Source organism: Monodelphis domestica, chromosome 8 (genome assembly GCF_027887165.1).
Source record: "Monodelphis domestica isolate mMonDom1 chromosome 8, mMonDom1.pri, whole genome shotgun sequence".
Taxonomy (NCBI): Eukaryota; Metazoa; Chordata; class Mammalia; order Didelphimorphia; family Didelphidae; genus Monodelphis; species Monodelphis domestica.
In genome coordinates, this window is record NC_077234.1 from 18,509,539 (window position 1) to 18,527,081 (window position 17,543).

General features: G+C 37.8%; 2 protein-coding genes across 5 annotated transcripts in view; one reads left to right on the plus strand and one right to left on the minus strand.

The window, feature by feature from the left end:
• Nucleotides 1-17,543, minus strand: part of VEPH1 (ventricular zone expressed PH domain containing 1) — a 232,780-nt gene that overhangs the window by 101,192 nt on the left and 114,045 nt on the right. For all 4 annotated transcript variants that reach the window (XM_007502316.3, XM_001363287.4, XM_007502315.3 and 1 more), the window contains 2 exons: nt 12,562-12,774; nt 10,268-10,665 (listed from right to left, as the gene is read on the minus strand). In XM_007502316.3, the coding sequence (XP_007502378.2) occupies nt 10,268-10,665; nt 12,562-12,774 (611 nt within the window). The remainder of the gene's footprint in view (nt 1-10,267; nt 10,666-12,561; nt 12,775-17,543) is intronic.
• The window catches only part of PTX3 (pentraxin 3), a 101,051-nt gene that overhangs the window by 21,139 nt on the left and 62,369 nt on the right, over nt 1-17,543 (plus strand). The window lies entirely within an intron of this gene.

The window sequence follows — 17,543 nt, forward strand, 5'->3', positions numbered from 1 at the left end:
CTTGTAGGGTTGCAGAGTTTGTGTAGCATCATATAAACCACTTATCACATTTCACAACCAATAATATTTGCAGCAACAAAATATCAGAGCTCATAGGAATTTCCAAGAGTTTCTAGACCAACTCAAACAAGAATTACCTTTTTGATATCCCTAACAACTAATAATAACAATAACCATAGTTCATATTTATATAACGCTTTAAGGTTTATAAAATACTTAACATTATTTCATTCTCAAAACAATTCAGAGAGGTAGGTGACCTTATTAGTCTCATTTTTCAGTTGTTTTCAGTCATGTTCAACTCTTTGTGATTGGTTGGGGGTTTTCTTGGCAAAGTTACTTGAATAGATTTTCATAACCTTTTCCAACTCATTTTACAGATGAGAAAATTGAGGCAAGCCTTGGTGAAGTGATCTATTCAAGGTCACACAGTAAATGTCTGAGGCTAAGTTTGAACTCAGGAGTTCCTCACTTCAGGTCCAGCTCTCTCTCTCATGTGATGCCATCTAACTGTCTATTCATCCGCTCTCTGCTTTAATAACTCTAACAAACAGGGACCCTCTGCTTCTTGAAGGAATTCATTCCGCATGTGCATGGCTCAGATTGTTAGCAAGTTTTTCCCGCATCAAATTAAGATGAGCTTGTTTGTACCTTGCAATTCCTGCTCTTTGGTCTGCATTCTGGGGCCTGGGTAGAGCAAATTTAGTCTCTTTTCCATATGATTGCCTTTCAAGTACAAGCCATTATTAACTATTTGCAGAAGCAATCCTGTCTTCCCTTAATGAACCTTCTGTTCTTGAGTCAAAAACCTCCCTAGTTCCTATGAGTGGACCCTTCCTGGCATGGTCTTCAGTTCTCTCACCGCCATTCTAGACACTTTTCTTTGGATAAACTCTAGCTTGGCAATGTCTTACTTTAACACAAACGAACATTAAGGTAAGTCAAGCATTTACTAGCTGTTCTGCTTTTGGCAAAGAGGTAACTCCAAAGATGCTTGGTTATTTGAAGTCTCCTATTTCTAAAATATCATCCCTCTGTTCCAGGTTTGTGATCTAGTGGCCAAATGTTTTTTTCTTTTCCTCCCCCAACTTCTTTCCACATGGCCTGATGGTAATATTGCTTCTCTTTCTCCCTTCACTGATTCTTCCACTAACTGCCTTCATCAGACTTTCTATTTCAAGTTCTTCAATTCTTGACATGAATATATTTTCTTAATATATAAATACATATCAGTATAATTACTGCTCCTCTTATCGAGTCTTGTCTTTTTGAATTATGTGTAGCCTTTCCAGAGTCATATTTCAATCATGAATGAGATCCTGCCTATTCTCTGTGTCACCTATAAAGTCAAATTTCCTTCCCTGAATTAAGATTTTAATTCACCTTGTTGGTATTTGTGTCCCCACATGATGATGTGGTAACTGGAGTAGGTGACTGGAACATAGAATCCTGAATCACTTCTGACATTTACTATCTGGGTAACTTTGGGTAAGGATTTAACCTCTCTCTCTCTCTCCATTTTGTCACTTCTAAAACAAGAGGGTTAAACTAGAGAATTTCTAGCTCCTTTCTAGATCAGTCTAGAGCTCTTCTATTTCTTATTTCCCTGAAGAAATTAGGAGAAAGTTCCTATATATGGAAAATGGGACAAAAGTTTAAAAAAAACTATTATGGGCTAGTCCTTTGGAGGAGGTAAAAAAACCAAAACACCCAACTATGAGAGGGGTGATGTAGAAAAATCACATGACAGTTAGGAAAACCTTGGTATTATGAAAAACTCCTGCCAGATCTATTCTGGGCAGAGTGCATAGAGCTAGGGGCTCCACTTCTCTCAATTTAATGATGACAAAGTTCCCAAGAAATGTCCAATTAAGTGACTCTGCCTCTCTGAGTTTTTTCTGGAAAGGAGTAGAGGAAAGTCATGAGCGGAACACCATTTCAGGGACTTATCACATTTTACTGAAGGCAGAAACTTTTCTTTCAGAACATGTAAAGAATCTTGATCTAAAATTTTCATCTTTATTCTTAAAATCCTTACCTTCCATTTTAGAACCAATACCATGTACTGGTTTTAAGCTATAAGAGCAGTAAGGGCAATACCTAGTATGGATCTTGGTCCATGGACCATGATCAGAAGACCTTGTGAAGATTGGATTTGGCTCTCTCCTGATTGTAACAATGATGGTACTTAGCTCTTCTTTGATTGTGAAGATTAAATTGTAATCCCCTGTCTGTTTTTAGATTTTAAGCCCCCCAATGTAAGCATGGTACTTAAAGTTGAGTATGGAGATCTACCCATTTGAGATTTTAACAACAAAAAGGTGTGAACACCCATTTCATACATTGAGTGGGAGGTCTGTGACCCACATGTGAAAGAGTGGGCAGTCCTGGAGTGGATCATCGGCTGTTATTGGTAGCATAAAAATTTAGGGGAGGTGACACAAGAGAAAAAGGTCTTTAAAAGTAGAAATAGAGAACACTCTAATGCAAATACCAACAACATGGAAATGGGTTCGAACCAAGAACATATGTGATACCCAGTGGAATCGTGCGTCGGCTATGGGAGAGGTGGTGGGAAGAGGGTTGGGAGGGAGGAAAAGAAAATGATCTTTGTTTCCAATGAATAATGTTTGGAAATGACCAAATAAAATAATGTTTAAAGTAAAAAAAAAGTAGAAATAGAGACACACTTGGAGTGAAGACACACGTGGAGTGGAACCTCCAATAAGAAGCAGTTCTACTGGAGTTGAGGCTGATAAAGCATCTGCTAATTGAACTGACATGTGGTGAGTATAAAGGCTGACTTCCTTTCCTTGACCTTTCTGGAGTAAAGGCTCATTGTCTTGTGACTCCTTTCTCCTGGCTGGGGCATTTAAATTCCTACCTGGCTCAGAGGAAGCCAGAGCGATCCCTCTGTCTCTCTCTTTCTCTCTCTCACACACACATACAACCAGTTATCAAGTTTTGTTGTTTCTATCACATAACATCCCTTTTCTCCTCTGAAACTGTGACCACCATGGTGTAAGCATAGATGATTGCAATATTCTACTGGGTAGCCTTGCCTCAAATCTCTTCTCATTCTAATCCATCCTCCACTCACCTGCCAGAGCTTATCTCCCTAAAGTGCGAGTCTAGCTATGTTATTCTACTACTTAGGAAACTCTATTGGCTCCCATTGCCTCTAGGACCAAATATAAAATTCTCTGTTCATCAATTATAGGCCTTTGTAACCTAATCCCTCTCTACCTTTCCAGTCTTTGTACAACTTACTCCCTTCCATGTACTCTGAGATTTTCTAACACTGACCTCCTTGCTATTGTTCATACATGACTCTCTCTTGCTGGACATTTTTATTCCCTGTTCCCATGCCTGGAAGTTTCTCCCTCCTCATCCCTGCTTCTTGGCTTCCCTGATTACTTTCAAGTCCAAGTCAAGTCCCACCTTTTACAATAAGCCTTTTCTTTATTATCTCCAATTTATTATCACTCTCTTTCCCCATAGTTGTTTGCCTGCTGTTTCCCCCACTAGAGGATAAATTCCTGAAAGTAGGGACTGCGCTTTCTTTCTTTGTATTCTCAGCACTTAGCACAGTGCCTGGCACATTATAGGTGATTAATAAATGCTATTTAACTCATTGACCGAGTTGTGTACCTCTTGGAAAGTCATTGGATGTCTCTGGGTCTCAGTTTCCTCTTCCATGAACTAGTGAGGTGTGGGATGAGGTGACCTAAAATTTCCCTGTGTAAATCTTGAAATTTCTCAGACTTGTGAATGTTAAAAATTTTCACTTTGGGGAATTCTCAATTGGAACAATTCCCTACTGGGAACATTCCACATTTTGACAGTGAGAACTCTACTTGGATCAGAAATGGGAGGACCTCTGCTCCACCCGTACTTGGGACTGCTTTGGGGGAGAGAACTCCTTGCTAAACAATGAAAGTACTTAGACCCATACTTATAGTGAGGCAAAAAGTTCTTTAAGCCATGCCTATTTTTAGAAGTAATACAGAAGGATGCTAAGTACCTATTAAAGGTTAGGCAACTTGTAAACTTGCTAGGAGAAAAGAGGTGAAAACTTATTCAGAAGTTTTTCTGGTTCAAACTTACTAAAGGGATTAGTTGACCCAGCAGTGAATTCAGAATGGGCTGTCCCTTGGAAAACGTCTACTGTGATTGGTAGATGGAAGAACTTGGGGAGGTGACATAGGAGAAAACCCCCTATATAAGAAAAAGCAGAAATCAATTGAAAAATTTTTAATTGAAATTTGAAATTTGAAAATTGAAAAAAATTGAAAATCAATCCTTTTGAGGAAGAAGCTCTTATGAAGATTGCTTGAAAAAAATCCTTTTGGAGATCCTTTTGAAGATTCTCTGGAGAAGGGAAGCTCTTGGAGGACAATCTCTAAGGAGGTCTCGCTGGAGCTCCTCTGAGGGGACTCTGTCCCTCTGGAGGCTCTGGAGAGAGGCCCTTTGGGACAGTCTCTGGCTGGAAGGCTCTTTGAGGAGGACTCTGGCTGGAACTCTCTCTGAGGAGACTGTCACTAGAATCCTTGCTTAGACAGACTTTGTGGTGAGTGATAAAAGACTGACTGACTGATCTTTCTCTCTTAAGACTCAGGTCTAGGCCATGTTGGCTTAAGGCCCTTCATACTTATTTCCTTTTTCTCTCTTTCTCTCTTTTCTTCAATTCCTCATTGTATTATTAATTAAATTCTCTATAAAACCCAGTTGACTTGGGTATATTCATAATTGGGAATATTTCCCTGGCAACCACCTTATACTTGATTTAAAACCAAGACACTGTAGTGAAACATATTTTCTGCGGTCACAATTTACTCACCCACTCTTATATCTACTATAATTTATATCTTCCACTATTTTACTCACTACAGTTTATGACCCTCAACCATTCCAGCTCTTTTAACTGCCACAGTTTATGGCAGACAACTATTCTAATTATTACACCTGTGGCTCTAACTCTAGGGTATTATTATCCCAAGGTCTCTGTCCTTTCTGCATCTCTTATTTATCTGTAAAATGATTGGGGTTGGAAGATCTAAGCATTATGAGCCTGTCCTAGGATCCTGGGTCTAAAGTGTCCCCATAACATTTACAGGAGAAAGTTGAAAATGTCAAGTAGAAAAAGATGTTACCAAAACATTGCTGCAAATACAGCAGAGAGAGCACTGCTGTGATAATGTTGGCCTTGTGTGTATGGGCTCAGATATCCCAAAAGTATCTGCATAAAAGATATACCCATCTGTTGTGGTGAGGAGCTAAGCAACACTGCATCAGAAGTCTTCCTCTGGCATTGCTTGGCCAACCCATATTCCAGGCACTGTGTCATGGTTCCCAAGCCACCTTGCTTGTTATTCTTTGAATCTAATAGTGCTACAATTTGCTTTTGTCAACCTTTTTTAAAAAATTTATGCCTTTTATTTACTTTTTTTGCCAATAACTTCCTGTAATATTCCCTCATCCAACATCCTCCCTCCTACAAAGAAAAATAGTTAAATAAAACCAAAGGAAAGACACTGCATCTTTTAGTGTATGAAACATCTGGCAACCATAACCTACTCCCACCATATATGTAGAGGAGGGAGAACTGTTTCATCAGTTGATATGACATTTATCAGCATCTTCTTTGAACCCACCTTGGCCTCTACTAATTATGTGACCACAGACACATCAACCAAGTTCTCTGATCCTCCCCACCTGTTAAATGAAGGGGTTGGAAAGGATGGTTTCTGAGATCGAGGAACCCAGGTACATCTAATGCATAGAACTGAGCACAGATCTGCCCAAACAGAACAGTGGCAAACTTAACTTCAACCTCAAGCTCAAGGACTCACCTCAATCAAAAGAGTTCTGAGATCCATGTTATAAAAACACCCTCTGGGTGAAACCAGAGATAGAAACATTAGCTAAATAGATCCAGTAGCTCATTCCAATTTCATGGAAAGATTAATTTATGAGAGAAGAGAAAACAATGCCATTAATTGATTTGGCCAAGGCTACCAAGCTCATTTGGAAATGTTTCCAATTAAAACTCCCTTTGCTGGGAGATGAGAAGATCATGTCTTATGTGAAATTACTCTGTAAAAAATAATAAACTTCCCATGTAGATAATGAAGCCACTATCAAAGCAAGGTTCTAGTAAATCTGTAACATTAAAAAAAAAGCAACAACCTAATACTATTTTTAAAGAACCCTTTCCTTCCATCTTAGAATCAATGCTGTATTTTGGTTTCAAGGCAGAAAAGTGGCAATGCTGGGCAGTGGGAGTTAAGTGACTTGCCCAGGGTCACATAGCTAGGAAGTGTCTCAGGCCAGATTTGAATCCAGGACCTCTTCTCTCCAGGTCTGGCTCTCCACATACTGAGCTACCTGGCTTCTGTTCCAATACTTTTTAATATGAAGTATCCTAAAATTTTCCATGAGGTGTAAAGCTATTTAGGAACCTAAATCTGTATCAAGATTTTTGGGACAACTTCTATAGGCTATTTCTTCCTAATGCTTTAGTTGTGCTTTAGACATATCCCCTTTGGGTTTATTTTTGTTTTTGCTATTTTGGTGTATGTGATAATCATTGTACAACTTCAAGTTTTAATTTATTATTCTGCTTACATTGTTGTAGTTATTGTGCATACATCTTGGTTCTTATTTAAATGTATATATCTTCCTCTGTTGTTTTGAGTCATCTTTGTCCCAATTTCTTACTGAGCAGTGATATTCCATTATCCAATTGTACCACAATTCCTTTGCCTTTGTGTTCAATCAATGGATATTCACTCATTTCCAGTTTTTTGCTACCATGAAAGTGCTAATATATGTACTAATCCTCCCAGTAGATCTCCCTCAATTTTCTTCAAGATTCTAAATTGCTTACAGAATGGTAGGACCAATTTACAGCTCCACCAACAGTGTATTTGTCTGTCATTCTTTGCACAACCACTCCAACATCAACTATTCCCTTTGACAAGTTTCATAGTGTGAGGTGAAACCATAAAGATGTTTTTATTTAAATAAATTCATACATGTGGTGGCTTATTTGTGATATGCCTTTTTGTTGGCAACATCTTTTTCCACTTTCCATTTTCTAATTTATTTGATTTTATTAAATGTAATTTGCATTTCTCTTGTTACTGGTGATTTGGACCAATCATCATCCTTGTGGTTGTAACCTCTGTTTCTGGATGGCTTTGTGTGATCGGTCATAGAAAACAAATAAACTCAGTTTCCACTTGACTAGCATCAAATTAAACAAGACTGAATTTCTCAATTGTTATCTTTTCTTAATCATTTTTAAAATTCTTTTGAGTCTCAATTCCTTGTGAAGGAATGAAGTGAAACTTTTGAGTAATCACATAATCATACAAAGAACTGTAGCTGTCAAAAGACCACTCACTGGCTTTTGGATAGAGGAGTTTGTGTAATATATAAAATATTAACAGCTTGTCCCTTGTGCAGTCAGCACGAGTTCTCTTTCTGTAGATAGATTTACGAGTCACATCAATCTCCTTTCCCCTGCATAAGTCCCTGCTCAAGGAATTTCCCAATGACTTATTTAAGAAAAGAAATTTCCAGGAAATTACAATAGTATGAATGAATTCTGAAGTGATAGCTAAAAAATACTTGCTAAGTTTTCAGTTTTTGTTTGACAGGAAATATTTTGTATCAAAAGAAAATGCTATGTTTTTTTTTTTTGGTAAAGGAAAAAAGATGATGGATTCATTCAATATTTCAGGCCATCCCCCCAGACATCCAGTTTACTCTCTAACTCCCAACATAATTCACAGAAATGGAAAGAAATATCATCTGTTTTGACAACTAGGTGTTAGAAACAGCTTTTCAGGACTTTTCTCAAATTCCCAGAAGAAGGAACTCTTACTGCTCAGCAGACATGTTTTTGATTCTTTGGACCTAAATTTTTTAAATGAAAAAATCAACATATCTATAAATATTTACATATTTACATACACATATAGGGCCACAGTGGATAGAAAATCTAGTTTAAAGTCAAGAAGACTTGACCTTAAAGTCTGCCAGTGGTACATAGATATTCTGGTTTTATGACCTTACACATATCATTTGATTTTTCGGTACCCTGGGTGACTCTTTAAGACAACAAATAGAAAAGTAGGCTGGTCTGTGTTGGTAGAGGGAGTTTCCTCATCAGGAATGAAATAACAGGCTTAAGGTAAAATATTTTTAAAAATCAGAAGCCATGTGGTGTGGTGCATAGATCAATGATTCAGGAAGAACTGAATTCAAATCCTACTTTAGCCATGTATCCTTGGGGAAGTCATTTCAGTCTTCTGAAACTCGGGAAACTTCTTAAGACATATCATAGATGAGTTACTATTTCCATTGGTAGAAGGAGTTCCCATATGGGAAATTCATCATGCTAATGATCTTACAGATCTTTTGTGAATTTACACTTATTTCAAGGAGGATTTCTTCATCTATGGTTCATGAATTCTCTCTCCCCCCCCTCCACACAAGATGTATATGCATCTGTATATTTGAAATATTCAATTTCCTCCATAATCCTATTTATTTTATTTTACAATCTAAGAGTTATCTTGTTTTATATATTTAAAAACAATACTGAGGAGAGGTCCACAAATTTCCTTAGAGTGACTACCAAAGAAGTCTCTGGTCCCCAAAAGGTTAAGAAGTCCTGATTTAGCTGGATCTGTGTCCCATAATGGTTTTCTCACTTGGTGTAGTGCTAAGTAATTCACTTAACATCTTTAGCTTTGTATCTTTATCTATGCATGAAACATATGGGTTGTTGAGAAAATAAGGAGTCACTAAAAAGTATGCTTTATATCAAAGTTGGTTATGTCAGCTATTTCCTAAAGCTGATAGGCTAAATGATTTCAAAAGTCCCTTAAAAAAGTAAGCAATGCTGCTTTTGTTCCCCCCAACCTTAATAGTTATAATAATTTGGCATAGAAATATTAGGAAATATAATGTTCTACTAAGGCAAGCTAAACAATAATGTATATTATTGTAGAATTCTCAAGAACATCTTTGGTTCTCATCATGAGTTCAGGAACAAGCCAGCGTACAGATGTATTCTTTCTTGTTCTAACTGGCCATAGATAAATGATAAAACAGGAGGGCTGGGTGCTAATCTTGGAAAGAGATCATGGTCAGAGATGAGGAAAAGGGACCGTGATCTATCACCCTAGAGCAGTGATGGTGAACCTTTTAGTGTCTGAGTGCCCAAACTCCACCCTCATGCTGCTTGTGAGCCACCCACTTACCCCAGATAGGGAATGGAGGAAGCACTCTCATTGGGAAGCTAGTCAGAAGGGGAGGTAAAGTGAGAAAGGTCCTCAGGCACAGTGGAGAGGAGGAGAGGAGCAGCCCCCTTCGGCATACATGCCTTAGGTACACCAACATGACCCTAGAATGCAAGATTTCAGCTGTGTGACAGCTATGACCTTGTGGAGCTCTGACTAGGAAAAACCTTGTTAACATAGGATGACGACAGGGTAATAGACTATGGAAAAGGACAGATCTCAAGAATATATAGAGTTAAGGACATCCATTCTTCTAGCTAGAATCATGAGCTCTGACCCACAGTACCAAAATTTAAAGGGTACCATTTTCAGCAGCACTGAAATAGCTGAGGTTAGGAATTAGTTAGTACAAACTACTAATCAAAATAAGAAGCTACTTGGTGGAAGCATTTCTTTTCCTTGGTAGACTAGCTTGAGTGAGTTCTTCTAGAGTCTGCCCAGCTATAGCTTGGGATCTAGGGTTCCAGAGTCCCTATCTCACACCCAAGGGATAGGGTCATGAGATCTCTAATCCTTGGACTGACTTTCTCTTTTAAAAAGTTCATTTAAAGATATCTTTTATATAATCTACTTAAGATCCCCCAATCACCTCTTATTATTCTGATTATGTTGGGGAGTTATTCTTCTATATATTCAATAGCATATAATTAGCATTCCTGCCTGATGAGCAGAACATGACTATGGCATTTGCTGAGTGAACAATAAAAGCATAACTGTGAAGTTGGGTAAAAATCAGATCATTGTGGTCTTATCACCATTAATCGAGGATAATGGAAGACGAATCAGAGAGAATAAGCCTCAGCAAAGGTTACCAAAATGATAAAGGAATACTTTCAACATACCATATCGAAATACTTGAAAAGAGACAAGATGAGCATTTATTTGATGATGGCAGTATTTTGATCCCAATGTTCTGTAAAATTCTGCCAATTTGAAAAGTTCCAAGGACTTACCTTCAATGGTGCACTGATCTGGGACTGGAATGCTCTTCCCAATTTCCATGACATATGCTTTCACTTTGCTGAGATTTTCCTTTAAGTGCAAATAGAGCTTATCCTGGTATTCCACATGACTGTGTGGAGCCTCTGGTGTTTCTTCATGGCCATTCTCTTTAATTGTTTCTGGCAAGTTCTCAGATTCTGCCCATTTACTACTTGGGTGTGAAATTGAAGACACTTCCAGCTGTGATTCTTCAGCATCTGTCTTAAAGGCTGAATTGTAATTTTCTTGGCTAAGCACATCTATTTCTGAAAAAGAGATGCTGGTCATTACATCTCCATTCTCAACACCTTGCTCATCATCTGAATTTGTATGGCTTAGGTGGGCTGCATGCAAAGCTAAACTTTTTGACCTACAATGGAAACAAAAGAAAAATTAACATGATTAAAAAAAAAAAGATGAGTGGATTTCAAACGAGAGAAAGGTAACAAGAAGGCAGCTTCCAGAGTCAGCCCTGATTCCCAGACTGGCCGAAAGGCTGCCTTCAAAGGATTTACTGACCATCTCAATGATGTCTCCAAGTGAAGCATAAGAAAAGAACCCAACGAGATGAACTGATTTGTGAAGATTCAGGTCATTAACAGCATCGGAGTATATTCTAAGTCAAGGATCCAAGAATTCAGAGTTAAAATGAACTTGCATTGGCAAGAAGAACCCTAAAATATTTCCACATTTCCAGGATGTGTAATTTTATCAGTGTGAGTGCTCCCTCCTCAGCTCTGGCTCATAGCCTTTTGGTAACTCATTTGAGCTTCAAGATTTGCTGGAGCCATGAAATTCATTCCCTTAACAACCAGGCTGGTGATGAGACGCCCTTAACTTAGCTAAGGCTGGTCAGCAGGCAAAAGCCCATTACTGGCTCCATTCTCTAAGCTATCTACTTTGGTGAGCCCTCTGGGAGCTCATTTTCTGATGGTGTAGCTTTCACTAACATGGGATCACCTTTACACTATAATAAAATAATGGAGGAGGAACAAAGAACATTATATAGATATTATATGTATGTATGTATATATAGTCATTTTTCAGTTGTGTCTGACTCTTTGAATTCATTTGGAATTTTCTTGGCAAAGATGCTGGAGTGATTTATTATTTCCTTCTCCAGTTCATTTTACAGATGAGGAAACTGAGGCAAAGAAGGTTAAGCTATTTGTCTAGGATCACATAGCTAGTAGGTGTCTCAGGCTAAATTTGAACTCAGAGAGAGGAATCTTCCTGACTCCAAGCCTGGCACTTTATCCACTGAGACTTCTAGCTGGCTATACACATAAATAAACACACACACACACACACACACACACACACACACACACACACATATATATATATACATGCATGTATAACTTGGGGTTTTCATTTCAAAGATAATCTACTGAGACATTTGAACTTTGACTGCCAATACTGCTAATCGATTTAAAATAATAATTTTGATTGAAATTTCAGCACACTATGAGTCTTCCTCTTCCACAGAGTAATCTCTTAAAAATAAAGAAGAAAAATGAGAAGAAAACAATAATTCTTAAACAAAAGGAATCAACAGATCCCCAAGTTCATTCCCATTCTTTCACCCCTGAAAAAGAATGGGCATCTCCATTCTTCATATTTTAAAAAGATTTAGAAAGTGCCTTCCTCACAGAGCACAGAAAGATCTTAATAAATGTTTATTGATCGCAGGGTCAAAGACCTAGAGCAAAAAGAGACCCCAGAGACCATCTAGTTCAACCTCCTCATTTTAAAGATGAATAGCAAATTGAATTTGTCTTTTCTTCTTTTCCTTCCAAAGAAACAATGAATTCTGAGTACTCTTTGCAAACCCTAGACGCCAGTAGTAGTTATGGCAGCTAGGTAGCTTGGTGGAGAGTGCTAGGTCTGGAGTTAGGAAGATTCATCTTCGTGAGTTCAAACCTGGCCTCAGATACTTGGTAGCTGTGTGACCCTGGGCAAATCACTTCACCCTGCGTGCTTCAAGTTTTCTCATCTGTAAAATGAGCTGGAGAAGGAAATGGCCGACCATTCCACTATCCTTGCCAAGAAAATTCCAAATGGGGTCACAAATAGTGGGACATGACTCAAAATGACTAAACCACAACAGTTACCTATTACCATCATCATCAAAAAAGACGCCAAATAATTCAAGAATTAAATTCCTGAGAGCTACACATATTAGATACTTAAATCATCCCCGTAGCACTGAAATAAATCTTCATAACAAAACTGATGGCGAACCTGAAATTCACAGGCTTCCTACCTGTTAAATCTCATATCTTTTCTTTCTTCCTTTGGGACTTGACTGAGGCTATGTCTTCGAACAGAACCAGGAGGGCTGTTTTCTCCATTTATTTTTTCTTCAAAAGCCTGAATCTTAACTTGAAGCTTTTCATCCTCTTCATTTCCATTAACTGCAGCAGATTTGAGGTCTTCTAATGGTTCTGAAGGTTCCTTTTCAGGCTCACTTTCCCTCCTATAGGAACACAAATGATTGAGTTAAAAGCTGCCATTCTATCCTTTGGGAGTACTGTCATTGTCTCTTTAACTGCCTTTCAATTGGAATGATAAACTTTGCCTAGTGAAATAATTTTTAAAAGATAATTCAATTTAAAAAAACATTTATTAAGTGCCATCTCGGTGTCAGATATTGTGCAAAACGCCAGTGATACAAAGACAAAAACAAACCTATCACTGCCCTCTAGGAGTAGGACAAAGCATGTATAAAAGTGACTCTAAGAAATTATTTACAAGGTAATAAAATGGAATTCAAGGAAGAGATCCAGCTAAATCGGGCTTTGAAGAAATCAATCAGCAAGTATTTATGAAGCATCTATTCACCCTGGACACCATCAAGGGCGCCAGGGAGACAGGGACAAAGAATGAAAGCATCTCTGTTTGGAAAAAGCAGATGGGGATTCAGTGAGGTGGAGATGAGAGATGAAATGAGAGATGATATGGTAAAAGCAAGCTAGCTTTCTGAAATATTATCAAATGAAAAACTAGTCACTGGGCATTTCTATAGTGCCTGAGGGTTTACAAAGCACGTACATTAACTTGTTCGAAGCTCACAATAGCCCCATAACGCAGGCGCTATTGCAATCCCCTTTTTACCAAGAAGAAATCTGATATACAGAGAACTTGAATGACTTGTCCAGGGTCACACAGAAAGTTCTTGACTATGCCTTAGAATTTATCCACTGCCTGACTTAACTGTTGCTGTATTAAATATCATTAGGGTCAAAGCAAGTCAATTCCAAGTGTGGATTGGACCATTTGATTATCGGTTCATCAATTTATTTCTCCATTATTGATTTTGTGTCTGCCAATGCAAGGCTCTGGGCTAGGTGTCAAGAGGTCTTTAAAGTTTCACAAGACACCTGTAGCCTCCACAGAGCATGGATTGTCTAGCAAAGCACTTTCTCCCGCCAGCCCAACATTCTGAAAGCTGTTTCCTGTTTGGCCAGGCTGCCTGCAGTGCTGATATATTTTCCTGCAAAAGTGACAAAAACATAAATGTTCATGGCCAGCAGTAAGCGGGCTAAAGGCCACCTTCGGGCAGAATGTCCTCCCAGAGTGGAGAGTCGATCCTCTCTCTGGAGGCTAGCAGGCACTTTCTTGAAACCATGAGCTTTGGGAGGGTTTGGAAACAGAGGATGGTGAATAGCTCAGTGATGAAATAAACATTTTCCTTTGGGCTACTTCATGGGATTTTGCATGGCTGAGCATTGTGGGCTAGGCTTTAGGATAAGCAATACAGACCTTCAAAGACAAAATTCAAAGCAGGACCTGCCCTCAAGGAGCTCATGATCAGCTGGACGGGCACAACAAAGAGAGAATTAAATATATCCAAACTACAGTAGTAATGAAAAGTATCCTCCTCCTCTAGAGGGAACAGCCCAGAAAGAACTGAACTCCCACTTGTGATGAATCTCATGGGTAATCCTGATGGTCTGGATACAGCAGTAGCAGCAGTAGTAATAAATATACGGCCTCCATGTTTTCTTGTAGTCTCTCTAGTCTGTTGTTGTTCAATCATTGAGTCATGGCCAACTCTTTGTGACCCCAAGGGCTATAGCTGTCCATGAGGCTTCCTTGGCAAGGAGAATGGACTGGTTTTCCACACTAGTGAAATTCTTTTCCAGTACCTTCTTTTTGGGAGAGAGTCAGAAATTAAGTGACTTGCTTAGGGTCACACAGCTAGGAAGTGTCTGAGGTCAAATTTGAATTCAGTTCTTGACTCCAGGTCCAGTGTTCTATGGACTGAGCTACTTAGCTGCTTCCTCACTACTCCAGGGGATGTTTTTAAATTTTACCCACCATCTTTATTTTGAGGACTTTCATGAAATCTTCTCTTCTCCAGAGCAAACACCACATCCTTTCAATGGTTCCTCATGGGATGCTACCTTAGATATATCCTAATTGATTCATGGGATAGGATTAGAACTTTGATCTCATTAAATAAGGAGAGCTCCCAATGATAAAACTCCCTGTAAGAGTGTAGATAAATACTTTCTTTGTGATTTATAGTTTGAGAGCTGCCTGAAGTGCTCAGGAAGTAAGGGTCAGTCCCACAGTCAATATGTTCCAGAGAGAGGACACTCTTTCTGGCTCCAAAGCTGGCTTTCCTTCCATTACACTATGCTGGCTCTCTCTTAAAATCTGGCACTCAGAAGTGATCACAGGCTTTCATTTATGGCCTTAATTAAATCTTGGGACAACTCAACAGTCAATGACAACCTTGTTATTAAAAGCTGTTCATTAAATTACTACAGCTAGAATGTTTCAACTTTAAAAATGTAAAAAAAAAAATAATGTACAACCTCACCCCTCTCCCCTGCCTACATGTCAGATGTTATGTATTATGGGAAGTTTTAATTCTTCCAATATATGAGGTGTAAGTCAGAACAAGAAGTTCTTCTTGTAATTGGTACTTTAAATTTATTGATTTTTTTCCTCAAGCTCCAGGCTATAATAATTATGATAGAAATGTTCAAGCTGAAGAAAACATTTTTCTTCCACAAAATTTCAAGCTACTAAATTCATTTCTAGCATACAATTGTTAATCCATGTTTTAGATGATGCTTAGTCTCGACTATTTCTCATTCATAATATTTACATTTATCATGTCTCAAAGATTGGTTTTAAAAAGCTTCACCTATCCTATATATTGTGGGAATTGAGAAGAAACTGCAGAGAGACACAGACTCAAGCTTCCCAAGCTCCCTCACTCCTCCATGAGAATGCAAAATGAAGCATATCTTGAGCAAAAGAAAATCTTTCCAATCCCCTTTCTTGGGACACCCTGGTTTCACCAGGAAATAGCTCACACTAGTGAAAAGGAGACCAGCACAGCCAACATTGATGCAGTTCCAGCAAGAGAAGACAAGAGAGATGTCTAGAACTTCATTCATTGCTACACTTCTTATTCAGTTATTATGAAAAGTGACTTAGGAGTCTTGGGAGGTGGTGGATTCCACTGGTGCAAAAGAGAGTCCTATTTGGGTAGAAGATGCAATAAGTTATATAAAGTGTGAATCAAATTCTCTTTATCTATCAATCAGCAACTTTTAAGTTAATCAATCAAAAACTTAAGTACCCCTACTTAGTACCTTACCAGCCACTAAGTATGAGAGTTCACAAGTCACTTGCTGGAGTGGGTGCCAACTTCAGAGGCCACTCCACCACACTATATTGCTAAGGTCATTTGTAGAGCTATAAACATAATAAAATTCATCCCGAAGAATGAAAAGCCAAGAAAATCAGGAAATTCATGGGAAAAAAATATGAAAAAAGTAGCTTAGCTATACCAGACCTCAAATTGTATTATAAAGTGCCAACTATCAAAACATTTTGGTACTGACTAAGAAAAAGAGTAATGGATCATAGAAGAGATCAGGCATTCAATACACAGTAGTAAATGACAAACCCAAAGAACAATGCTTTTGCAAGAATTCACTATTCAGTGAAAACTACTGGGAGAACTGGGAAATAGTATGACAAAAATGAGGCACAAATCAATACCTCACATCATATGCCAAAGTAAAGTCAATATGGGTTCATGATTTAGACATAAAGGGGGATACCATAAACAAATTAGGGGAGCATAAAATACCTTCCTATGGACAAATAAAAACATTTGTGATAAAAAATGACAGAGAAAACATTATAACTGACTACATTAAATTAAAAAGATTTTGCACAACAGAACCAATGCAACCAAGAATAGAAGACAAACAACAAACTGGGAGACAAAAGCTTCATTTCTCAGTTATAAAGAGAACATAGTCAAAATACAAAGCATTCCCCAATTGACAAGTCATCAAAGGATATGAAAGGCAATTCTCAGTTGATGTAATTAAAAACTATTTTTAGCCATATGGAAATATGTTCCAAATCACTATTAGAAAAATGCAAATTAAAACAACTCTGATCTGCCCAATATGTCAAAAAACTGATGCAACCTTAATAAAGATTGAAGTATGTCATTCTTAATTTTATTTCCTCCGAGTTTTTCTTTAATGTAAATGGTATGTGTCTTCTTTCACAACACAATGAACATGGAAATATGTATTATATGATGACTCCAGTATGCCCTATATCATAATACCTGTAGTCTTGGGAGGTGAAGGAGTAGGAGAGAGGGAGAGAACATGGATTACAAAATGCCAGAAAAGAATAATGAAAAATTAGACACGTAATTTGGAAAAATTAAAAAAAAAGATAATAGCTAACTAGCCAGCAAATAATAGGTAGGTTGACAGTAGATGTGCTAGCTGGATGATAGGCTAGAAAAATAGATAGACAGTAGGTAGATGGACAGATAGGGAGATAATAGAGACAAAGACTTAGAATCAGAGATGGAGAACATTTTATCATGTCATTTAGTTGCCATGACAAGAAGTTTGGACTGTTTCCTTCTAATCTCATCATAAGTGTCTTGAATACATATGTACTTTACCTTAATAAAAGTTGGCATAAAGATAATTATTTGTTGATGGTCCCAGTAACATTTTTAGGTATTTGTAATAATTTTTTTATTTATAACTTTTAAAAGATAGCACAATAGTATTCCATTTACATAACATAACACAATTTGTTCTGTCATTCCCCAAATGATGGCCATTCCCTCATTTTCCATTTTTTGCCACTGAAAAAAGAACTGCTATAAATATATTTGTACTAGTGGATCCTTTCTCCTTCTTTATGATATCTTTGGGATACAGAACTAGTAGCAATATTATA